Source organism: Toxotes jaculatrix, chromosome 2 (assembly GCF_017976425.1).
Source record: "Toxotes jaculatrix isolate fToxJac2 chromosome 2, fToxJac2.pri, whole genome shotgun sequence".
Taxonomy (NCBI): domain Eukaryota; kingdom Metazoa; phylum Chordata; class Actinopteri; family Toxotidae; genus Toxotes; species Toxotes jaculatrix.
The window spans coordinates 9,275,837-9,302,229 of NC_054395.1; the positions used below are offsets into that span (position 1 = coordinate 9,275,837).

Here is a 26,393-nt window from a genome sequence, read left to right on the forward strand (position 1 = left end):
AAGAAGAAGGGTGTTCCTAAGAACATTTGTAATTTAAAAATAAAATAATACATTTTTTCAAACTACTAAACTGGAATAATTACAGCTTTTAGGAACAACAGCAGTAGTAGCAGTACTCATCAAAATTAGGCTTTAAGAATTCAAACAAATAAATAAATACATACATATATATTTTTTGTTTTAACTTTAAAAATGATGCAGAGGAACTCAGAAATCCATATGTATAAATGCTGCAGTTTGAAAACTGCTTACAATACCTGGTTAGACTGATTTTCAACCCCAAAAGACAAAATACAGAAAATAAATTCAACATGCATTTCAAATACATTCACTGGTAATTAAAAGTCTGTTCTGCACTGACTTGTGCTGATGACCCCAAACCAAAGCTATGACTCACTTACTTTCACACTGCTTGTCTGCTCTATTAATCACTATGAGAGAAAAGAATGAGACTGTGAGAATTGAGGTTGATTACAATGTGAACCTAAATTGAATCTTTTGTTGCTTTGAGGGGAGCTCAGGTTTTCTTTCAAGGAAGCTCAGCTGCTTCTGGCCACCCTATAATTTGAACCTTGAAAATAAGAGAATCTCACTCTTCTATTCGTTTGCAGAAAATTAATTTGACTCGCTGGAAGAAACTGAACTGTCTTCTATCAGTGGAAATGTTTTAACAGCACCGGTTCTGATTTTAGGGGCAAATTTTAGGATACATCCACATGCGCCTCAAGTTTAGAGCTAAATTATAGCTCATAATTTTTCCAACCAGAGCCACACTTACAATTAATGGCATCCAACATGTGCAGCCAACAACACTCGTCTATGCACCATATCCACTGCAATGCAGACTTCATTGCAGTGGATACTGACTGCTTCAACAAAGTGCTACTACAAATGAAAAATTCTAAAGCAAGTGGGATGATACTCTGACAATCTGTTGACTTTTGCTGGATAAAAATACCAAAGTGGCTGTGAATGCACTCTGCCTGAGCACAGAGAGAAATTCAAACAATGTAAAATGAAATGAATGAAGCACTTACAAAGAGGCAGACAGAGAGATGTGGAGGTCCCGACGGTTTTACCTCCTGGTGTTACTGCTGAAAGACGTCTGAGGGCTTTTAAAGTTTATGTTCTCGTACACACTCGACGAATCATCATTTGTCATCCTACAACAGCACAGACAAAATATTCACAGACAAAACAAATACAAACTTTAACAGAGTTTCTGCAGGTTCACCAGGTTAAATTTAAGACTTTTTAATATCACACTAAATTAAATCTAATAACAGTTCAATGGTCATACTGGCTAAAGTATGAAAGTATGATGGAAAGCCTAGAATTATTTATTATTATATTATATTATATATCAGCTATTGTAGCTATCAAAGCTGGTGTTTGCTGTTGGTCTGATGGTGCTGACTGAAACACGCACAGTCCACTGTTGCATCAATCCTGCTTATGTATTTACACATGCATAAACATTCAAAACATTCTACAACAAACATTACTGCCAGGCCACAGAAAATATTTAAGACTTCTGCAAAAAAAAATTCACAACTTTTTAATACCATCCTAAAGACTTAAAAAAAAAAAAAAAAAAAGGAAACTGAAAACCTGTCTAGGCTGACAGATACCCTGTTTAACCTACTCTCTGCTGTGGTTCGGCAATCATGTATTTAATAATCACATCAATGCCCACTTCAAATTCACCATGGTACGTTTTATACTTACACAGAAGAAGAGCGTGAGGATGTCATGTTGGATTTGGACCTTGAGTTGGTCATCTGGGGATATCTGATATTGGAATATTCCCTCTCCTTCATCTTATTCCTCTGCAAAGCATCAACATGAATCAGTCAGATTCAGTTTATAGGGTAAGATCCTTCACAAAGCTCACACAAACTGTCCTGTATCTTAGACCTGAGTTAAACTTTAAACAGTCCCAGATGGTATCCGCATTTAGTGGAACAGCACTTTGGAAACTTGCTGAGATAGCTGCCATACTGTTGTGTGCCTCACTGCTCTAGCTGTCATAACATAACGCACGGTGCTGGCCTACAGACTCTGAGGTCAGGCACTGACTCCCATAAATATTTTAAAGCCTTCATTACCATGTCAAAACGTGTTATGTGATGTATTTTAAGAGTGTAGTGGAATACCTGCTCCTCCTCCAGTCTCTTCTGAGCTGTATCTATGTACTGCTGCACAGCCATGTAGATGAACTTATACTGGGCCTCTGTCTGCACCATGCCCGACCTCTGCTGCCGTACCCTCTGGATGGTCTTGGGGATGTCGATGTCACAATCAAGACCTAGAACACACACGTGTGCACACGCACCCAGAAATTAGCACAGACACAGTACAAAGATTTAAAGTAATATAAAAAGCCCGCTGTGCCGCTTTTATTTCGCCGTTTCGTACCTTGGCGGTTAATAATATCGATGAGGATGTCAATGACAATAATGGTGCCTGTCCTGCCGATGCCTGCACTGTGGGGACAACAGAGTGGAAAGTCAAACCATGGATAATTAAAACATGATCACACAGTCAGGGCGACAAATAGAATTATTTATTTAAAAGTGCATTTTTTTTCAGTTAGGTATGAACATGTTCTACGGGGAATCAAGAACTGAAACGTTTTCTCAAAACCTACATGACACTGGAAATAACACGTGAAAGCCTGAGGTTGTGAACTATAGGCTGGCAACAGCAATGAATTACCTTGAATTTGCTGCTGTGTTGCATATAAAATGCAGTTAGATCAGCCTGAGAACTCAATGCTATTCTCCCCACAATAACCTTATCAGCAGCCCACTGATCAGTGAAAGGTAATGAGTGAGATGTTTTCTGTCAGTCTGTCATCATGTTTGTAGTACATGTGGGTTGCTGGGTAAGGTGAAAGGGTGAAACCAGATTATTCTGTTCACAACAAACGGACAAATCTATTTGCTACAATTGAAAGTCACATCAGGTTAAAATGGATCAGTGCACTCTTGATGAAAACAACACATTAAATAAAAAAAATGTAAACATCTGCCAGCAGTAATTAATTTATGAGGAACCAAAGCTGTGTGACATTGAAATAAATCTGAGGTACATAAAATCCTCAGCTATGGATAAATTTTTTTTTTTTTTTTTTTTTTTTTTTACCAAATCACAAATTTTTACTTTGGGCCATCAATTCAGGATGAAGGCACTTTCTAACTAACATCCGAACAAAAAGAAATTGTGCTGTTCCAAGAAGTTTCAGCTGTTAGTGGTCATGCTGACATCCTTCATAAGTAAAACAGACCAATGTAAATAAAACATATGGCATTATAGTTACTTGGCTAAAGAGGATTTTATCTGTTACTTAAAGTAATTACAGCTCAAGTGGCAACATAAAGACCTAGGTGCAATAAAAAGCATGTGTATTTGACCTACTGATAACTTTGTCCCTCAGTAGGATTTAAATTATAGCGCACCCATGTGGCCAACTGAAAACATAAATCATAAAATCCAAATTTCAGAAACTCATGCTTTATGAGCAAAGTTTCAAGTGCCCACAATTTTTCCATCTCATGTGAAACTGAGTCAACATGGAGAAGGAAAAAAAAAAAATGAAAAAAAAAACAAAAAACAGCTGTGACTGTCAGACGTGTTAAATCTTATAGGAAAACCCCTGGAAAACTCAGGCCGGATAAATTCATGTGTAATTCTAACAGTGTGTGTATGCTGTTCCCTCTTTCTTCACCCTCTTTCTTGTCCCATTAGTATTCAAAGCAACTGCTGATATCTGCTGAAGAACTGTGTTGGCAGATCAGCCGGCTTATTCTCTCTACCTGACCCACCAAATAGATCAGCGTCCTTCCCTCCTGGTTGTACCTGCAATGGACGACAATAGGTCCAGTTTTTGGAATGGTGTTCTGTGTGCGGTTGACCTCCTCTAGGAACCAGAGCACACCACCAGGCTCATTAGGCACCCCGTGGTCCGGCCAGCTCAGGTACTGATAGTGCCAGATGTACCTCAAAGGCTCCTTCTACAACAAAGATACAGCCAAAAAAAAAACAAAAAACGGTTAAGTTAAGCAAGCTAATATGGTACTAAAGCAGTTTGATTTAACCAGTTCAAGAAGGTATTTTCCAAATTCATAGTTAGTACAAAATTCTGTCTTTGTGCTTATCTGATCTATGCTAAATGTCATACTGTGATGGGGGAATAATCTCTGGTCACCTGCCATAATGTAGTCTTTGTTGCTGGTATTGCAGTAAAACTGCAGTTTTACTGCTAATGAGTATCTGTGAAATGCTTAAGTACGCTTCTGTGCATGAGGATTCTGTTCCTCATTTCTTACAGTGGACTCAGGAATTAAGGCTTAGGACCAGTATGGAGGATTACAGCAACCAGGAATCCTTCCTGTTCACAGTGTAAAATATAAAAGGAAAAAAAAAACTGGAGTCTATCTTTTTCTCTTCTCATTTATAAAATATCTTGACATTGTGTGAACCTGCAGGTGTAGAAACATGAATGAACTACTCTGTCTGGTTTAGTCTCCTGTTATTACAGGAGACTCACAGTAACCTTGATGAACTGCATGAGTGTGATATATTAAAAAGTGATGGTTGATTTTCTTCAATTTAACCGTAATTCACCAACAAACTGAAATTAAGGCTTGATTGAAGCATCATTTGGGGGCAGTCTTTGGTAAAAAAATATTGCCAGGTTGTTCTCAGTCTTATCGGACTGTGAGCTCCACCACTGTGCTTGTGAACAGAATACAGGATTTTGAACAGGCAGATATAAAATATTACATCTGCACACTCACTATGACAAGACTGGATATCCAAAAGTTCCACACCATTTTAAATTCATCCCTATTCAATCAAGTCCAGACCACTGCTGTGATTAAAGCAACAAAAAGCAAAAACAAAAACAAAAACAAAAAAAACAGCCTTTTGTTTTTACTTATTGTTTTGCAAATATAAAAGAACGACTGCATCAAAGGGTTTTTTAAGGTTTCTGTATAAGAAAAACAGAATTTTTAAAAGGTTGTGTGCACTTTTGTTATCTGCTCTTTCTGTATCTGCTTCTTTTATACTATACTACAGATTCATGCAGTCGATCCTCCCGTAAGCACAAGCATGTGCTAGGGGATTGTGTGCGTATGTGAGTGTATGTGTTAGGTGTTAGATAATCTAACCCCAGGTCAGTGGGTCAGCTTTGATTGAGTAAACAGCTCTTCCTACCCGGTCCAGATGGGTCACCTCCAGCTTTCTCAGGATGTAGTCCTGTGCTGGTCTCTCGTCCACGTTCTTCACTTTCACCTTCCCAAACACCTTGGTCTCTTGGAGGTTTGGCCAGTAACGGACACATTTATTCTAAATCAGGGGAAACAGAGAGAGAGAGGGACAGAGAGAGAGCAGAGGGAGGGTGACGGGTATTAGACAATCTAAAGAACCGGCTCATCTCAAGCAGCTTTCCAATCAGCTTAACTGTCATACTATCCTTGTCAGCCGTCTCCTTCCCTTCCTCCCCAACACACACACACACACACACCTTCATCGCTACTACGCATATCCACATTTCTCTGTTGTAATAAGTTAATGCCATCAAGTGCTGTCTTTCATCTGAAAATACAGATTTGGTTGATGGCAATGTAAAAGTCAGATGACCGAAACAGGCTGAAGCTGTAGGAGACACACACCAGTGTCCTCTGTTGTTTTCACTTGTCCTGTTACCTTCTGATGCTCCTGAACAGCATATATTCTTATGACTGACGGTGCTGCAGATAGAAGCTGTTTGAGCCTGTTGTCTGTGTGTGTGTGTCCTTTTTCTCCTTCTTCTGTTTCAAAAGGCACTAAAATCCCACTGCTCGGCATCTAACGGGCATTTATCTGTTTTTAATGTCAAACATAGTGTGCTCACACAAAGATAATGCACGATCGTGTCTGTAATCTGCACCAGAAAGAAAGGGTAGGTTCCTCTGAATCATATGATGTATAACACTTAATGCTTGATAGAAAGAATAACTTCAAGCATTTCTTTGTCTATGTAGGTTTAAGAGGGTGGTGGTTTAACCTGGTGGTGAAAGCTCCTTCTGTATTCATTTTACTTGACTGGTGTAGTGGATTTTTAACGTTATGTCTCAGATTTAGCGTATTTTGCTCATGCTCTCATTATAAATTACCAATCACAGAACACCCCTCAGTTTATGGATCTCCATCATTACAAGCAATCAACAGCAATCAGCCCCAAGGAGTGCAATATTGAAACAACAGAGAGACTATTTAGGAGTAAATGCTAGAGAAAGAAAATGAAAAAGAGCCGGGGAGAGAGGAAAAAAAGCTACTTGCCTTAGAAATATATATTGTAGAAACATTTCTATTGAACCGATTACCTCTCTAGTTTAACATTAAATCAAAATATTCCATGATATTAAATTATACTAACGAACAGTTGCTCTGTGAACAGCTGCTCACCCGTCCTCGCTCTATTTCCTTTGTGGTCATGACGATGACGTGCGCATTCTCCTGATACAGCATCTTCCAGAAGTCAATGACTGTATTCTGCAGGCACCCCTGGGTGGCGATGAAGACTTTGCCCTCCTCAGTGTGGCGCCCCTCTTCATGCATACTCTGTGCAGCAGAGTTCAATGTTTAAAGATAAATACACACAAATCGTTTCGCTTCTTGAAGAAAATACTGATCAATCAAAATAAAGACAGAGAAATGAATAAAAGTTAAGAGTTGCTTATAAAACAGGAAGTTTATCTGAAGAAGTCATCTAAATTGACTAAGGAAGCTCTACTGTATGTTTTTTTTTTTTTTTTAATTTAACGGATGTATTTATCTATTTGGAACTAAACAACCCAACAATAATTTTACGTTTCAGTGAACTTCCCCTTAAATTTCACTTCTATTGAGTGTTTGCTTCATGTTGTGCATTACTGACATTGATCAAGCACAGGTGTTGGTACAAGGTCTTATATCAGGCTGAAAAAAAAAAGACTCACTCTGATGTAGTTGGCATTGATGTAGTCTGAACCAGGAACATCTGGATCTGTTTCCCTGATTTCAACACGAGTTGTGTCGACTGAAAACACAAAGTCGAACTGTCATTAATGCACATTCACAACAAAATGTCTACAGTTTCCTGGAATTGAATTTTTTTTTCTGATCTAATTTCAATTTATTGGCTGTGAGTTGTCGAAACCAAATCTTGACACTTTGATGAGGCCTCTACGTTGTGTGTTGTCTATTTGTGTCACTGTTTCCACAGGAAGTTGGGGAGACAGGAAATGGCAGAGTGCTGCTTGACTCACAGGGGAGGATATTCTTGTATCTGTTTTTACTCTTGTTTTCAGGCTTCTGGCCTTCTTTCCGGGGATACAGCAGTTTGCACTCCTGCTGCTGAAGTACCTGATGGTTGATGACAGAAAAAAAAAAAAAAGGAGAACAGAAAGAAAAGGACATGTTTTTTTTATGAAGCATTCTAGGAAGTTCCAAACAAAAGAGTCACCACTATAATGTGACTGCCAGTTCTGAGGTCATTATCATACAGATGGGGTAACCCTGGGGTGAAAGAACATGAAAACCACGTGTGTCAGTATTAAGGTTGTACATTTAAGAGAAAAAAAACAAACAAACAAACAAAAAAGGTTTTAAAGTCTTTCATGCATTGTTCATTTTGGATGCATATCTGCTTTCAAGGTCAGAATAGGACAAAAAAAGTACAACCGTTTTTTTAGCTGTGATAACTAAAACCAGTTGTGTGGCATAAATATAAAGCCAGACAGATAGTTATTAATATCTTTGCATTCTTTTCCTGAAGTGATGTCCAAATAATACACGAGGCAAGCAAAGTGTTTATTTCATGTGATACTTTATGTCACACACACACACACTTCAACACAGAGGATGCAGTAAGTAACATAAATTCACTTGAAAAATTCTTATCATCTCAATAAATATTGTAGCCTAGGAACAGGCCATTCAGCAACCAGACAATGATCAGTTCATATGATCTTATAGAAAAACAGTCAGTAAATGCCAATTAATAATTCATGGCATTCAATACACACTCAAACAACAGAAATCAGCACCCCCATGTTTCTTCTTTAAATCATGACTGAAAGGAATAATTTTGGTGTTGACAGATTTGAGGCTACATACCTCAAATTCTTCCCAGAATCCTTGTTTGGGCTTCTCAGAGTTGTCTGCAACTTTGTTGAGCTCTCGTACCCGGTTCTCAATGTTGGCTGCATTTATCCTTGTAGCATTAAATGGCTGTCGTTGTCATGTAGGGACAGGGAAATTATATTTATCAACAGAACAAAACAAATTATACTAAATTTAAAAAGCATACATGACTTCAACTTACTTCATGCAAAAGACTCACCAGATTGGATCCTTTTGTTTGTTTTACTGGTTAAATTTTTCTTCTGTACCTGTTTGAGGTGCACTACGATGCCACTTTTCTCCACCATGGGGTTCTTCTTGTAGTGATCTACCAGGTCAGCCAGCGTGTCAAACCTCTCACCTCCGCCCACATCATATTTACCATCCTGCTGCAGATAAATATCAACAGTTCAACTCCGAGTCTGAGGAGTTCTTTGAGTGCAAAAATAAATTCCTTCCTATGTAACTTTCTGTATGTGTCAAGGAGCCTGAACTGAGTTATCTTACCTGGTAACGTATCATAACATGGGTGACCTTGGTCTTGCGATCCACGTTTTCATGTTTCTCCTCATTGGTGAGAACTGAGAGGACGAAGTCGCCTGGTTTACTCTGGCTCTCCCGGACCAGGAAACTGCCGGCCTTGCCTTTATCTGTGAGCAGTTTCTCTGCATCTCGGCCAGAGAGGTGCCCGTGGTACCACCTGGAGATGAGAGAGAGGACAGAATGTGATACACCAACACAACAATAACAATAATCCAGAAAAAATATTCACTGACAAGTTAAATGATTGAAACCTAATAATTATTACAATGTTATGAGTGTATTTCATTTTATTTATCCCGCACAATTACATTTTTTACATATTAAACAACAATAAATACTTTCTTGAGTCACTTTGTAACCCCATGTGCCTTCATTTCCCACAACCTTATTATTAGCTTTCAGTGATGTTTAGGACAGGGACCATTTACTGTGGGCACCACATTATATTAGCTGACTGTATCTATCAAGATGAAGCTACCTGTTACAGATCAAGCACAACAACAAAAAAAGACACTAAATAAAAAGATGCAACTGGCAAGACCTGTTCAAAAACACAGAAAACATCAACGTTCATTATTTCATATTGGCTGCATTCACCGTTTGCTTCTCCAACTCCTGTGGAGAGCGAGAAGCTCAGCCTCAGGCCAGATATGGTTTTGAGGTAGACGAAATACCAAGACGAGTAAGAAGAGCTGTGACAGAAACTTGACCAAATGAGGGGGAGGACAAGCATTATGCTTCCTGCCTCAAGGGAAAAAAAAGTTCTATATTGTAGCTTTAGGGTTTAACATAATGTCTATATGTGAGCTGGGAGAGAAGACGTATACTCGAGAATAAAAACGCCTCGTACATTGCTGCAGCCTCACTCAGCTGCTCATAAAAACCTGCATGTTTGTGTGTTTTTTTTTTTCCTGTGTGGTGAGAAAGAACATGTAGGAGGCTCTGACAAGAGATGCATGTAGAATGGAAAAACCACCTAAACCACAGCCATAGATCACAAGTTGTTCTGAGACCTAAATATAAACTGAGATCCACAGTGCCATGTGCAGATGGGTAGAAAAAGTGAATGTACATAACCGGCTCAGCATGAGACGATACTAAACAAAAAAGTGATGACTTTTTTTTTTGTGTGTGTGTGAATGAGGATATAAATGTAGCTTTCTAAAATGTTTCCTGTATGCGTGTGAGGGAGTGCACGCATGGATTCCTGGCTAATACACCAGCTGTCTTAGTCTCGCATTTCAAAGGACGTGTGTAGGTGTAACAACCTGTATATCTGCGACCAACCCGTGTGTAGAAGGATGTGTGGCTACTTAGTGAGCGTCCACAAAAACAACAGCACCACCCACTTAGTTTGTGCATTTGATGCATCCTGCCATGAGATGCATTTAGGAATTTGCCACTATTCATGTAAGTGCATCTAAATCTAATGTGTGCGTGAACAATTCATCCTCTCTACATACAGTGTGTGTAAACACATAGTGCACTGGTACATAATTAATTAGTATATTGGTACATAAGAATACATCAGTTTGTGTGTCTGCTTTACTCTCATCTTCTTTAAACAAAGGACCCTTCCTGTCAGAAGGTACTGCAACAGTTCGGTAATCCTAAGGAGAGTTTTCTTGGGGATGGGGTGGGGGCTTGTGTTGTCTGGGATGTATAGATTCAAAATATCAGCAGGTCAAATACACTGCCAGGAGCACTCTGTTTTAAGTTTAATTCACTTCTGAATTCACTTTAGACATGTTGAAGATCTTATGATCATGTTTTCTATGCACAATAGTGCAGTGTTTCATTTGTTATACAATAACCCATACCTATCTGCAGTTAGTGACATATGTACATAAAAGCAGAATTTAAAACATATTTTTTATGCTGTTTCTTTATTTCTGAAATCATTTTAATGCTTACTTCAGTCCAGATTTCCCTGTTTCATGGAAAAACAATTGCTGACAATCTGATACTGACATATTTGTGTGTTTAATCTTCATACTTTGACATAAACATGATCCTGGTATGAATAAATCAAATTTGAAACACCACTATAAAATGTAACCCTATCAGGCTCTATCACATCATGTTGCTCATGGCAGCCACATGTCAGCCTGTATTCTAATTAAACATGGGGAGCTCCAGGTGTTAGTTTGGCCAGACTCATTAAAAAGCCCTGGTTACCTGGTGTTTTAGATGGAAGCACATGGGGAGGACAAAGGAATGAACCGCCCTGAGGGAGTTATTAGTAATTCATTGTGTCAAGTATCCCACACGCCTGTTGATCAACAGTAGAGGCTGTAGAATAATTAATGAAAAAGAGTTTGAAGCGCACATGAGCACAGAGGTTTCAGTGGTTATTTTGCAACAGTCTCGCGCTTGCTGCACAAAATTTAACCAGCTGAACCGTGCATAATTGTGGCCTGACAGCGTGCAACACCCCTCCTGTTTGAGACTGCAGATGGAACAGATACCTGCTGCCTTCAGATGGATGCAAAGAGAGTCACAAGAGCCAAGAAACGGTATAGAGTATATATCAGTATATCAGTATAGACTTAGAACTGTTGTGGATGACAGAGCTGGTAGAAATCATCCATTAATCTGTATTCTGCCTGGCTAGCATGAACGCCATAATCAGAATAATCAGAACTTTTTTTTTGTCTGAGCAATCACACGGCTGCAGGTTGAAAAATGTCAAATAAAAATGGAAAAAAATTAAAACGTCAAAAAAGAGCATTGTGTGGTTTACGGGATTTATATGGGTGTGACTTCACTGAAAAGAGAAGTGATCTAAATACTATGGAACAAAACACACTCATTCTTGGCACCAAGATTTGCAGTGTGCTGCTGGATTCATGTTTTCACACCCCGCCTCTTCACAGCGCCTCTTCTCCCACTGGAGCACATGGCAAGTCACCAAGACACCAAACTGGTACAGATGATAATATAACCTCAGTGTGCCCCAGGTAAATACCAGTTCACCTGTCCGCCCCCTGCTGTATAATTCACTCTATAATTATAATATGCACTATATAATTCATTATTCAGCTTGTATTAAGTTGTTAAAATAAGTCTGTTACACATTAATCTGGCATTAATGGGTTTCCCCTACACTCTTTTATTGCCACTCCACACTGACCTCAAAACTGCCTCTGCAGGTACAATAGTCTGGAAATGGATCATAATGAATCCTAATTGCATAAAACTTAAAAGCATAATATTAAATGTAAAAGTATCATGCTTTAAATTCATGCTCTTTTTCCCTTAATCCACTGTGGTCCTAATCTCTGGAACGGCCTGCCTGAGGATCTGAGGGACTCCACCTCTGAGGACATTCTTAAAGAAACCTCAAGACGTATCTTTTTAGCCTGGCTTTTATTTACAGAATTCATGTGTTGCCTCCTGTTTTAATCATTAATCACTGGTTTTCATACTTTTCAATCCCTTGTGTTAATTTATTTTTATTATTTCTTTTATTTTATTTTTAACATTTTATTGTTTTGCTGTTCTAATTTTGTTGTACATCTTACTCAACTGTATTTATTGTTGTCTATTTTCGTTTTTAGCTTTTTGTCTGTGCTGTTTTAATCTTGCTCTGTGAAGTACTTTGGGCTCTGTGAAAGGTGCTATATATATATATAAATAAAGCTGAGCTGAGTTGAGTTAAATAAAATTAAAAATTAAAATTACAAGTCTTCAGCACTTTTCTCACAGTTTTGTTCTCTGCAGGGGGAGAATGCCTCACAAACAGCATTTAGGCCATAACAGGATACTGTAACTGCACTGAAAGCTCAGGTGGTTTAGCTGATTCTCATGGCAGGATGAAGCATTACAGTCTGACACCCCTGAAGCTGTACGAACAAAAATAACTGTCTGTGGTCAGGGCGAGCTTTGCGTGCAGATATAATGAATTCAGCTAAAACAGCAACATATTGAGCTGACCTTCGATATGTATTATTTGTGTTTATCTGCCTGGATTTATCTTAGCTGTACTCCAATGTGAGCATATTTGCATGTGTGGGCGTTAGCGTGCGTGTTTGTCAGCACCTCTCAGAGGTGGGGTCCTTGCAGTTGAGTGGATACTTGAGCTCGATGACATGGCCGTTCTTCTCGCGTAGGAGATCCTGTTGTTCTGTGTAATACTGCACCAGCTCGGCCAGCGTGGCAAACTTCTCGCCTCCGTACAGGTCATAGTAGTCGCCTGAGTTCTGGATCTTTATGTGGGTCACCTCATTGTTGCGCCTGTGCGGGAAAAAAACACGGAGGGAATCAAATCACTCAGTTTGTTGTTGTGCCTGTAAACACGGGGGGGGGGGGGGGGGGTTCAGTCCAAGGAAGCACTCAGCATGTTTCTGCTTGTATTTTTCTCATTTGCTTGTACCCTGCAGATATTTCAACACTGAACACACACACACACACGCACACACACATGCACGCACACACACACAAACAGCCACCCACACACATGTTCATACAGTATATGCTCGCACAAACAAAATCAAGACCGTACACACTTTGTCGCCCACACTCACTCACAGAGCATAAATTTTTATAAACTACACTACAAAAATGTCCAGCTTATCAAGCCATCTGCTCCCATTTTAAGACACTTAACCTCATTTTCTTAAAAACACATTAAAGAAGAGGAGACAAATGAAATATGTCAACCTGGTGACATTTTTCATTTGTCTCCTGTTATTTTCTTGCACGAATCCACCTTATTCTGTCTGTAACACACTGACGTCTCTGCAATACTGAAGCTTTTCTTGCAAAGCTGCAGGTCTAATAAGTATATAACTGTTAAATATAATAAAATAACTTTGACCTTTTCCATCTGTGCCTGAATTGGAATGATAAAATAAGCCACAAGCTATTGCAGGAAAGAAAATGCAAGAAAAAGCTCCAAAGAGACAGCAATTTAAAAAAATACTGATCCATTTTATCACAGAATATTTTTCACCATGACTTCTATAAACAAAACAGCACAAATCTTCTCACAGGGGATCATCCCTTTTGTTTTTTTTAATACTCTGTAGTTTTCATATCTAATGTATTTGGAGGAAGGCTGTACATCGTGATTGCACAACACTGGAAAAAAGTGAATGCAGCTGCCGAGCTCAGAGACTGATAAGCCAGAAAACGTTTGCTACCACTTTGCATATTCAGAGTCCTGTGGCTGGTTTGAATAGGTGCACACGAATGTGAACACACACTGACACACACGCATATAAAATTCTACTCTATAAGATATCTGCCTGGAAGCAAGTGAAGAACAAGATGCGGCTCAACAGCTCAATTGATAAATGTACTTCTGCTGTGTAAACCTCCTTTTTTTTCCATTTCCCATCTCCAGCGACTTTGTTAAACATGTTTCTTTAGCAGAGATAAACAAAACATCCTGTAAACATATTAAGTACGATGGCACACAAACACACAACTGTTTTAGGGACCACGGGGGAGTTAGCCAGGCAGTCAGCACTATCTGATCTCCAGGCTGAGACACACCAGTGAGCTCCCTCTCTCTCTAGCTCTCAAACTGATTATCAGCTAATGGTAATATCAAATGGCACAAATCCTATTTCCCTCCATCACTTTTCTTGTTGTTCTCAAAAATGTTATATTCCTTTTCTCTTGCCTTACATCCTCCCACTTGACATACTGTAAATCCTTCGTTCCATTCTTTTATTCATCTGCCCCATAATCTCTCTCTCTCTCTCTCTCTCTCTCTCTCTCTCTCTCTCTCTCTCTCTCTCTCTCTCTCTCTCCCTCTCTCTCCCTCTCTCTCTCTCTCTCTCTCTCAGTGTTTTCCTGGTAATTGCTCTATGCTTTTTGCTCTATTAGTGGCTGTTGGCAGGGTGCCACAGGTCTATGGCCCTGTTAAAGGTCCCACTTCAACTCTCGGGCAAAAGCCCCTTTTCTCTCAGAGTTTAACACCATTAACCATTAGATTTTCCTTCATTTCCGCTCTCCCTCTCTAAGATGTTGATAACTTTAATAGATTTATTACGATAAAGGCATGGTGTTCTTTACGGTAAGAGCAGAGGGAGGCAATGTGTTTGCTCAGCTTTGCGTCACTACTGTCTAATCTGATACATGGCAAATTACTTTAAATGACTTTCTGTCTTTTTCTCCATCTTTCTGCAAAAAACAATAAGAACCATAACTATGATGAGCGGGAATTTTCCATTATGTCTCGATTACTGATTACGTAATAATAATAATCCTCTTTTTATACACAACCTGAATTACTATGTACCTTAGATCTATTTGTAAAGTACCATAAAACAACCTACTTTATTCAGATACGCACTAATAAACTAGCTGAAGGTGCAACAACAGACTAGATGTATGTATAAATCAATTTCTGTTGAAATAAAGACACTGTGACAGATTTTTTTCAAGTATACTTCATTCATTATATAATGAATTATCATTCATGAAAGGTTACTATTCACAAAGAGCCTTACTTTGTGGTTAAAGCATAGAAGGAAATGGTTCTGTGTCTCAATGGTGGTTCCATACCGTCCATGAAGCACAAAAATGGAAAACACTCTGGTTGTGTTGCAGTTAATTGATAATTTCCAGCTCAATAAAATGAGATAGATTTTTCCTACATTTAGACGCCATTTAATCCCATTCACGACAACAAATTCAACCTTCAAAGATGGGCAGTAATGTGATCCTTGCAGGGAGTTTAATGGTTGAGGATGCAAACATAACAATTATGACAAAGCTATTACCAGAAAGTCTCATCTAAATTTATGTAGAACTCCAAGTATTTAACTGTGACATCCAAACTTTTTTGGGCCCTAAGACCTTTAACAGCTGTGGATGTGGCATAAAACTGTATTAATGCACGTCTGTGAGAAGGACAAGGTTGTTCCTCGTTCTGTATTTTCAAATCAGTGTGTACGTTCCCACCAACACCCTGAATAATTATTTCAGCAACAAAAGAATGTTTATCTGCCTGAAAACAGCACGTCTGGAATAAGTCTGCTTTATCATTCTGAAATTCTACTCACAATTAGTTGGATTTACTGACAACAACAAGCTAGATTAATCTCAGCTTTACTGCTTTGTTCCACACGATAATCACATAAAACCAGAATATTTAAAATTTTTATCCAAAGGCAACAAATACAAACTTTAGAATCTTTAATTACAAATGAAACTGTGAACAACTGTAAATATTCAGGAGGAAAACCAGAGCATATATACAGTATATCCTAAGAATATACAGGGTAAGTCATGTAATTCTTTACAGTGCATTTCATTTCATGGTGAGGTGGTATCTTGTTTTAGTGGAAAAACAAATCCAGCAATACAAGCAAGATAATTTAGTCCTTGATTATTGTTTGAACTACTGCACTGAGAGGACCAGCTGAGCAGACGCACGGTCCTTCACACCTCGCACCTCTCTATCAGATCACAGCATTGTTATCCTGCTGCAGCTTTACAGCCAGAGCAGCAAACAGATCACATCTATGAGCAGGATTACCAGTTAAAATTTCTCAATGTTAAAGCCAGAGAACTGAATCCTGTAAAACAGTGTTTTTCAGTAATCAACAGTATTTAAATCGGTATGACTAAACTAACTGATGCACTGATAAAATGAAGTACACAAACGTGGACAACTGGGGAATATGCTGCTCAAAAATGCACATATTTATCCATGCACAAAGTCTCGAGTATATAAATTATTGCTTGCTTTGCCCTGAAGCCATTCCAAGCAATATTTTTCACTCAATACAGCCTGACACCACTGAGAAATCCCTTTTACTGCTGCAAGTCCACTTATCAAACTGAGGTTGATAAAGTTTTAGGTTGTACTTCAAATCCAGTTTTGCATCTGAACAGACTGCAGGTTTGGTTTTTAGAAGAACCACACATACATCAAAAGCATCATCTGGTAAAACGTAGGCATCTTTTTGAGCTATGTACATTCTCTATTCTCATCTGGTCTGTTCATACGCAGTTTCCAGATATCCTGACTCAAAGAGAATGGATAAAGCTTGAGCATATGGATTCAATTTCTCCTCTACAATGGATGGAAACAGATATCATGGAGATAAACAGCTAAACAATGGCTACTTTTTGTGCTGCTGAAAAGATACAACAAACATCTCTGAATTAGCTCTGCTACGTCACTGCTACTGGCAGCTAGTCATTCAATACAACAACACTGTTGCCTATATACTAATACTTATGTGACATTTAGATTTTTTTTTTCTTTAATGTGTAGAATTTGAAAATGTCTGACTTTGGTGAGCCTCTCACAATATTAAAAAAAGAAGAAGATATATGACAGTTGGATCTGGGGGATCAGACATTGATGAATGAGCTTAAAGTAAAATACACTTTCTGTACTTTGCACTGAGAATTATCATTTCCCTTCTTCTACAAACAAACCTTCTTTAATGTAACAGCCACCATCAATAATTCAGGTACATGTTCATGTAGAAAAGAGTTTCTATAACCTAATGCTATTTTATGTATGTGCATAAAATGTGTTGTAGATGTTGTAGTTAAAAGCAGTTAGCACTACTTTCAAACAGCTTGTTTTGGTAACTGAACTGTTGTGTTGTGTATTGTTCATGGTACATGCAATAGGAACACCGTGTTTGCACGCGTCAGGGAAGCAGAAACACTGACAAAAACATCTGCACGCTATATAGTTACAGTTGTTGCGTCTTTGTCCTTGTTGACATGCAGATCTGGCTACACCTCATGCCTCTGTTAGCTGAGAAACGTCAGAATGCAACATTTACATTGAACACAGAAACTAAGAAACTGTTGAAGCTGTTAAAAACGAAGACTTCACAGGCTGACTAAACATTCACAATAATGATGGTGAAAACCTATAAATAGCCTGGCTGCAGTGGAAACATCTACGTAAACCCTGGCTAGCATTATATAATAAAAAGGATAGAAAATCCATTTGCTCTCTGTGGTTATTTGCCCTGCAAAATTCTCTCTTAAGATTGCCCTTAAAATTCCTCCTCGGGGTCTTTACAGTGTATAAAGAGCATGAAAAAAAGATGGAGAAAACTTGACCAGACTGCTTTCCTCACAAAGTTCGACTTGGATATAAATTATGGCTAAAGTTTTTCCCCCTTCCAACTTTTTCTTTTCTCTCTTTGAGTTTCATGAAACTCTGAACTGATTACATTTTCAAAACCCTCAAAAAGCTCTCATTAGCGTCTCAGACTTCAGCCCTCAGACGCTTTTGAGCAGCAGCTCTGTCCAACCCCTCCTCCTTCTGTTCACCCCGTGGACCAGAAAAGAAAAGAGGTGGTGGAGATAAGAAGTAGAGAGACAGAGAGTGGGAGATAAGACAGAGAGAGAGAGAGAGAGAGAGAGAGAGAGAGAGAGAGAGAGAGAGACAGAGAGAGAGAGAGAGAGAGAGAGAGAGAGAGGGACAACAGAGTCCCTCAGCGTCCATTACAATCTGAACATTCACAGTGACTGTCCTGCTCATAATGGCTTTAGTAAGATGAAACCTGACTAATGAGTAGCTAATTAGCCTCTCCTCTGCTCTGATAAGACACTGAATGTGCAAGTGTGTGTGTGTGTGTTTGAGGAGAACTGGAAAATGAGTTAGGTAGAATGATGTCCCGGCTAAAAATAGCTTCTATACAAGTAGCAATTATCTTCAGTATATTCCAATATTTTCCACATTTTACAGACTTTATTTCCACGCCATTACAATGATCATCACAAACAGGTACAGGTGTTGACTGAGCTTTACCCTGGTAGTTGGTACAATTTCCTGAAAAACATGTCAATGTATAGCACAGTTTCCGCATATATACCATACTGCCCATCATTCTGAAAGTTACAGGTTTTTTTTTCCTTTATTTTTTAAAGAAGGGACACAGGTGTGCTGTACGTGAGGCTACCCTTTGCACAGTATCGCCACAACAATGGTTATAAAAAATACAATGGCAATCTTGTAACCTTACATTCAGTTTTAAATCTAGGTTTTACCAATACAAAGGTATAAATCACTGAGCCTGTTTAACTTCTGCTGAACAGTGGCCAGTGACAAAAACGGGACATTGGTAAAGATTAAAATGTAGTTTAATAGAAGCACAATAAGAGACTCTGCTGCCCTTCTCCTCCTGCTTGGTACAAAGTGAGGCTCTGCAGTGGCCACTTGTGTGTGTGTGTGTGTGTCAGTGTGTGAGTGTGTGTGTGTGTGTCTGTGTGAAGACCACAAACCAGGGCTACAGCTCACCCCACCGCCGTTCCTGTGATGTGTGTGATTTACAGCACCCTGTACCACACACATACATCCACACATAAACCACAGGAAGGTCAAACCCTTAACAGGTCCCTCACTCTTTAACATCATTTAAAAGCTACTGCCTGTCTTACTTCTCTGTTTCCTTTTCCTCCTTCTGCCTATGTTTCATTCTCTCTCTGTCTCACACACACACACAAAGCCTCTCCATACCCATGTCGCCATGTCAGCTAGTCACAGGGTAACAAATGCGGTCGGACTTTCTTCCAGGCACTTGTGTGACTGATGTATCTCTTAAAAGCTTCCGTTGCCAAGGAAGAGCCACTCTTCAAACTCCCTCCTCTTCTATCTGTTTGTTTCCTGCTCTCAGTAATCGCCCACCACATGTTGTGCTGAGTCCTCCTGCTTACCAGAAATTTCACATTCCCTGCGACACGCCAGGGCCCTCAATTGTAGAGACTTTGAGAAATATGTTTTAAGGCAAGAGCGACAGGTTTCACACAGTATTACGCTCAGCTGGGCCTGTTCGGCTCCACGACAGCTCGGCCCTGCTGGCCAAATTAATCAGAATGTTACCAAACTGCACATTCCTGATGTGTTATCTAACATGTTCCTAGAAACACTCGCACAAAACAACTTTGCTAAAAATGCCATCTATTCACCGCAGACAAAATGTTACATCATGTACTGACCCGTGCGTTGTCATGTCAGAGGCCTTGCACAGATGAACTTCCCACTTTAGCCAACTGGCACAGTCACTCCTCGTTCTCAGATAGTGCACTGACAAAATCCATGGTCACACAAGTATTTGAAAGGTACTGAGCATCTGACCTTTGAACTCTTGAGTTTGGTTTGTGTGTAATTTTTGGTCATCCAGGCATTTAGACCTTCACAGTGGATCGGATCATTAGCAAAGTGCCTAAAATGTTCTCAAAATGACAGCACCAGAGCTTTGCTTGGTCTCGAGGCTGAAGCGGTGAGAACAGTGAGGTTAGACAGTGAGGCTGAACAATAAAAACATGGAAAGGACGAGAGAGCAGATGAGGACTTACCTGACAGAGAGGGTAAAATCCCCCGGGTTGCTCTTGCTGGGCCGAGCCAAGAAACTGCCGTGGACGCCCCGGGTCAACAGGAGCTGCTCTGCCTCGATTCCGGTGATGTTGGGGTGGAACCACCTGAGAAATTTGGGACAAAAGAGTTACTCACCCAAATTAACCATGTGTCCATGTTAGGAGAATGTATGCTATCTGTACAATCTCCCATCTTATACGACAGCCATCTTACATTAAATACAAAATATTTGTATCTCACAAATTCTGAGCCCATTTCAGTCAGAAAGGTCAGATTTTAGCTTTAACTGCTCATGCTCCTGTGACTTCTAAAAGATGCTACTTTTTTTTTTAAGGTAGAGCATAAAATCAACAAACTAACAACTAAGATGAGAAATGTCTCTGCTTCTCGTCTTATGGCTGTTGAATCAGATGATCTCAGAAGTGTGGATTTCACTGACAGGTTTGTTGCCTTTGCCCAGAAACTGAGGAGGAAAAATAGCTGGTTTGAGGTCATTTAGGTGGACCTGTGCCTCACTGATCAGTGTTTGTTGGCTGTGTAAAGCTTCAGTTTGTGAATTGTGTACAGCTGCTGAACATTTATTCTTCTGACTGTCAGGCACATAGTCACTGTGAGGCCTATGTGAGGACTCAGTGCTCAAATGAATGGAGCTACATCTCATTTAAGAGAGAAACTGATAATAGATAAGCAGAATCAGAAGTTTCTGCTTATGAATATCAGCCCTAATTCTTTTCTTTTTACTGCAACGAAGATGATGTTAATCTTTTAGTTTTTGTGGTTTACCACCATATCATCATTTATCAAGAATTTATAAGGCACTGAACTCACTGTACTTAAATCAGCCTACAGTAAATGCTGATATTTTATGTCACACATCGTTGCCTGCTTCTTTTTATCAGCTGACCGATCGCACGTGATTGCCTTTAGCTGCTTCTATTCACACTTAAGTGTACAATTACATCAATAAATAAATGCAATGCTCCTTAATAACACAAAAACATGAACTATGCTGAGCAGTAGTAGCCTGACTGACATTATTTCAAAAGTGAGCTGTGTAAAAAGTGGCAGATCTGGGGCTAAAGTGGAAGGAACTGTAATAACTAAAAGTTACAAATTCAATATTTGTAATCATGGTCATGGTAGCGTGTCAGTACATTGACTACTTCTCTCTTTCATACAAAATAAAAAGAGAACACACATTTTCTCTTGATGATTCAGAGAATACATACAAACTGTATGTCCTGTCCTGGTCTGAAAGAGAAGGACATTCAGGTTTACAGTACAGCAAAGCCAAAGCTAATAATTACAAAGTTACTTCCTCTGTTACAAAACACTCCATGCAAATATTTATCCCATCCACTTCTCAGGTATGTTGACTGATTATCTGGGTTGTGCACCCTCACTGAAGTGTTTGACACCACAACTTATCCAAAGCAAACCATACGCATTACTCATTATTCATACATTCATTATTCAACAGTTGCAAGACAGTAACCACGTACATCTACACGTTGCGTAAAGCCTGTGTTTAATGTGTGACAGACTATATTAGTCTTTAAGAGGCAGTGAGGAGGTAGAGCAGCAATGTGGCAGTGAATAGCTGTCTGGATTTAGAGTTCATGTTTAAGCAGGGATCATTGGGTTAAACCTTCATAACTACCGTGTGCCATTGGTGGCTAATCCAATGCACCATTAGCCATCCAGGGCCCCATTTGTGTGTCAAGGCCGGGGGGTTTGACAAAACTGACATGAAATTGCACACATATACCATAAGTGGCGTGTTGTCTATCAGGGGATGACAGAAAATATGCAACAGTGCAGGAACCTGTGGTTGTGCATTTTCCGAGGGATCGGGGGCGGTGGGGGCCCCATGTAATCACTCTGACAAACACGCTGCAAAAAGTGCATTAGCCATTTTGTCCTTCATGTGACATTTCAGTAAAAACATTAACTTTCAGTTGGTGAGAAGCACACAGCTCTGCACCCCTCACTAACAACAACGCCACGATGTACATAAAAGTCAGTTTTGAATGCACTGCCTCTTTCTCTATTACACTGGGACTTCATAATTAAAACACATACACGCATTTGAATCTATATTGTAAGTTATTTTACACAGTATACCCAAGTATATGGATTGGTGACATAAGGAATAAGTGCGAGTATTCAGGCAGTCATTTAGAGCTGCAGTAGTTAGTGCAGGAAACAAATCTACTTGTCATCTGAAAGAAAATTTGTTTGTTTTTGGAGATAATTACACAACTGAAACTATGCAAACCAGTAGTCCAAACAAGTCTGGCAACATTAAAAATATACCCAGAACAAAAAAAAAAATCAGCATAACATTTTTAAGTCAACTCTCTGGATCGATGCCAGCTGGTTGCTGGCAAATATCCGTGCTGCTTGGATTCTGTGATGAGGAAGCCTGACCACAGTTCAGGGCTGGATATGTGCTGACTAAAGCAGATCATTCTCTTCCACTCCTCTATTTATATGAGGTTTATTCCAAAGAAACACACCAATACTTTATTAATTTATTGTTTAAAATAAGTGTACATATATATATCCCTGCCTGCACACAGACAATCTGTGAGACAGTGTGTTTACAAGCATTTACTTATATAGAGTTTACCTGTTTTTATAACATTTCTCACACGCTAATTTATGCATTTATTGATTTCTTGTTCTGATTAAAAGAAATAAGAATATAACTGTGAGACTGACAAATGAGCTGAGAAATGAGTCCCCACATTATTCGAATACCAAAATAACTTTTAGTTGAAGCTCTTAACTTTGTCTTTAGAAAGAAAAATGCCTGTAAATGTCAATGATTCAACAAGAATGGGAAAACAGACTTTTTGGATTCTGACATATAGACCAAATGAGTCATGGAAATCATGCATTTCACATCCTAAATTGTAGCCTTTCACCACCGCCCCCGACACATTACAAAGACTTATTATAGATTAATTTAACCCAGCGGAGAGCAGGCAGCGGGTAACACAAGAGCGCCTTCATGAAGCTCATGCTGAGAAGATAGTATCTAAAAGCTTTAACAGTGGGCAAGCATTTAGCCGTTTCTGTTTTTGCACACTGTATGACACAAACCCATGACAGTAAGATAAAAATAAGACTCATGTGTCAGCTCAGCAGATCCTGTGTCACCTCAGAGCAGCGAACACACACCAGAATACCGTTGTGGTTCCTTGTGGTGCAAAGGTCCGAATCTCAGCCCTTTATATGACAAAATGCTTTCTACATATTTCTCCTGACATTCACTTTGACAACTACTGGAGTTTTTGTTTGTCAGAACAACTTAGCAATTCATATCAAATGGGCTGAGAGTGACATTTACTAAAACTGAACGGGAAAAAAATGCTTGAAATTGCTTTTTGGGAGCTAAATCTAAATGTCAGACGTGTACGTTTTTGGAGATGAAGCAACTGTCACCATTTTGCATTTATCAGCCAAATCAAGGTGACACTGGTTGCTCGTCAATCACTAAGCAGCCTGACCTGTTTTGACTATGACAGAGTAGTAACATGAGAAGAGTGAAAGAAGAGACAAGTGAAGCAAGACACAGACACTGCTAGGGATGGGGACAGAGAACCGGTTACAGTTGAAAACTGGCTCCAAATTGTCACATTCATCAGAACTGTGCATCTTCGAGCTTATCAGTTCCTTTTATTCATGCTGGCATGTTTCATGACAGTTGCGCATTGCAAAACAATGACCAAAAACTCATGCGTCTATGCTGCTGCTAACTTAATACAAGAAGGAGTCATGGCGAACAGGAAGAAACAGTCCAGAGGCTGGCTTCATTTCATGAACATAATGCACCACTTCCCATACATATGTACGTCTATTTGGGTGGACCATGCAGGTAGATTAAAACCCCCACAGGTAAATCAAATCACTCAGGTTCAACCAAACTAATTTCTGGCCACACACCTGTTTGAGTGGTGTGTGCTGCAGTAACTGAGTGGGCACCAGAGGCTTCTCTGTGCATAGCCGCCTAGCTAGCGGCTACCAATTTAAGGAACATCAGTAAATGGCAGCTACAGAAAATAACCTGGGTTACACACTCTCTCCCCTTCTAAACTGAGCGAATCTCTGAATGCACAGCGGTCACACGCCGCGCCACCCACCACTACAAGTAACTTCTCAACCTGTGGGAAACCCTGTGATGTCTGTAAAATGGTAATTTCAAGTAAGAGTGGAAACACCAGCAATATGCTGATACACCCATCTACGCAGCAAAGGTTTGAATTCCAGGAATGTCATGTAGTTGATACTCTATGTATGAGAGCCGCTGCTTCCCGACAGAGCAGCATGTCCACTACTCAGGATAAATATCCTATGTTATAATCACATCAGCGCCACGCAGACTAAGGCTAAGTAGATTTTTTTTCTTTGACCAAGAAAACCTGAATGAAAATGAATGCTGTGCAAGTATTCTCTCATTTCATCCATTCTAGATGATGACAGACAATAACTAAATCTGCTTGGTCTAAACGCAAATATCAGTCCAGCCTGAGTGAATTGAGAGTGTTTACTGATGAAAGCAAGACTGAGCCAAAGCCCTGGACAGGACCAGATCGCGACAGACAGACCACATCAGAACAGACATCTGACCCAGACCTCACTAGGGGGGCAAAACTGATCTGCTTTGCTTTCACTCGTTGCACAATTCGAGGAAGCAGATTATAGGAGGAACTTCACAAATAATAAATTGTAACTGATTACTGGGGGATTAGTCATAAATACATGTAAGAGCAAAGAGTGAACTGGACAAGGCCCTCCCTGGGAGATTAGAAATATCTCTGGAAGTCTAGCAGGGGAGGTTGGGTGGTTGAGCTGGGGAAGGACAATTTGGAGACAAACAGGAAATGATTCAAAGGCACTGGGAGACTGATAAATGTATTATCCACGATACTCAAAGTGAATCCGTATGAGATACCACATGCATTTGTCCTAGAGACACAGTATCTTATCCCTAAAAATACACGACTGACATGGCATCTATTGGAGTGAAGACAAACAGAAATAGAAAAACTTAAGTAACAGTCTTTGAAATACAAGAAGATTTATGTATGACCACTGTTCAGTATTAATTCTGTTTTTCCTATTCTGTGGTGGCTTTTCAGGTATTTGCCATACTGTTTGTGTTTAATGGTTGTTTACATTTTCCAGTATCTTCTATCCACTATCCATATCCAGTCCACTATCTGTCTGATTATGTTTTTTTTAGCTGAGGCACGGCACTCAATCAATAAATCCATATCCATATCTTACCAACTATATATAAAGCTGGATATAATTCAAGATTGTCTGACACAAGACGAGACACAATAACTTGAGTTTTAGAAAATTTGAGGATTCTAAATATGTGTATCTACAAAACCCTTTGTCATTTAATAAAACAGGAGAAAGGTGTCAAACGTTACATGTTGTGTAAAAAGAAACAGCTTTGCCTGGATAAAGTAAATCAGAAACTATCTGAGCAAAGAGTAAGTGCCCGACTTATACTGGTCTGTAATTTGAGGCCAATTCTAATATTGATATTTGTGAGAATCCTTTAAATTTTCAGTGAAATGAACATTTCATCTCTGGGGGGCAAACTGTCATGGTATCACTGTTTCTGTGTTTTTTTTACTTAGCAGCTGACATATACGCTAATATCAATGCATCTGCAACATGCTCACAATTTCTAATATCAGTTTTCCTACAATAAAACTCAAACTAGCCACCTCCAACATTTAGGTTACTGTACTGTTGAACCATTGCCACTGACAGGTCATGGGTGTCAGCTGGTGGACAGATTACTTGTGGTATTGCTTTTAATCCTACACAGATTCATACAGACAAATAATAACAGGGGGGCAAAAACGCCTTATGTCACTAATCCATATCTAATCCCTCATCATAGTGCTGCTGTCGCTTGTCAAATTATCAAAACAATGGAGAAAGGCTGGAACCAGACGCAAACACTGGACCGCTGCTCCAGACACACCACAGCAGCAACTACAACACAACTATGCACCTCCTCAGGTTTAAAGAAGGCAAGGGGACACCTTCTCCTGAGTGTCTTAGCACAACAGGCTTCTTAACTACTACAGTGCACTATTAGCCCCTTTATAACCAAACCTCCTGAAACACGCACCTTTACAGCACCACACACACACACACACATCAGAAGCACTGAACTTATGCACCACACACTTCTGCACAGCCACGTCTCTACACGCTCTCTCCCAACTTCTCTGGATTCTGAATATTAAATTAAACACATTACAGCAGAATTAAAGCCATTATTTGCGGAAAGAGGAGGAGTTAAAAGAGATGTGAGGGTTGTGCAAAAGCTTAATAACAAATAAACTGAAGATGA

The 26,393-nt window shown here is 39.4% G+C and overlaps 1 protein-coding gene across 11 annotated transcripts in view; it reads right to left on the bottom strand.

Moving 5' to 3' along the window:
• Nucleotides 1-26,393, bottom strand: part of ptpn11b (protein tyrosine phosphatase non-receptor type 11b) — a 38,474-nt gene that overhangs the window by 3,705 nt on the left and 8,376 nt on the right. For 7 of the 11 annotated variants that reach the window (XR_005894673.1, XR_005894668.1, XR_005894672.1 and 4 more), the window contains exons 2-15: nucleotides 19,987-20,109; nucleotides 12,739-12,933; nucleotides 8,662-8,854; nucleotides 8,424-8,543; nucleotides 8,149-8,262; nucleotides 7,299-7,395; nucleotides 6,990-7,069; nucleotides 6,457-6,612; nucleotides 5,224-5,355; nucleotides 3,862-4,016; nucleotides 2,419-2,486; nucleotides 2,157-2,308; nucleotides 1,729-1,829; nucleotides 1,038-1,163 (exon numbers count right to left, since the gene is read on the bottom strand). Coding sequence is in view for 5 of the 11 variants with exons in the window: in XM_041047415.1 (XP_040903349.1) it covers nucleotides 1,076-1,163; nucleotides 1,729-1,829; nucleotides 2,157-2,308; nucleotides 2,419-2,486; nucleotides 3,862-4,016; nucleotides 5,224-5,355; nucleotides 6,457-6,612; nucleotides 6,990-7,069; nucleotides 7,299-7,395; nucleotides 8,149-8,262; nucleotides 8,424-8,543; nucleotides 8,662-8,854; nucleotides 12,739-12,933; nucleotides 19,987-20,109 (1,774 nt within the window). In the remaining 6 variants the exon portion in view is untranslated. Of the gene's footprint in view, nucleotides 1-401; nucleotides 432-1,037; nucleotides 1,164-1,728; nucleotides 1,830-2,156; nucleotides 2,309-2,418; nucleotides 2,487-3,861; nucleotides 4,017-5,223; nucleotides 5,356-6,456; nucleotides 6,613-6,989; nucleotides 7,070-7,298; nucleotides 7,396-8,148; nucleotides 8,263-8,423; nucleotides 8,544-8,661; nucleotides 8,855-12,738; nucleotides 12,934-19,986; nucleotides 20,110-26,393 lie in introns of all 11 variants that reach the window. The other 4 variants (XR_005894671.1, XR_005894666.1, XM_041047432.1 and 1 more) reach the window with 3 other exon arrangements.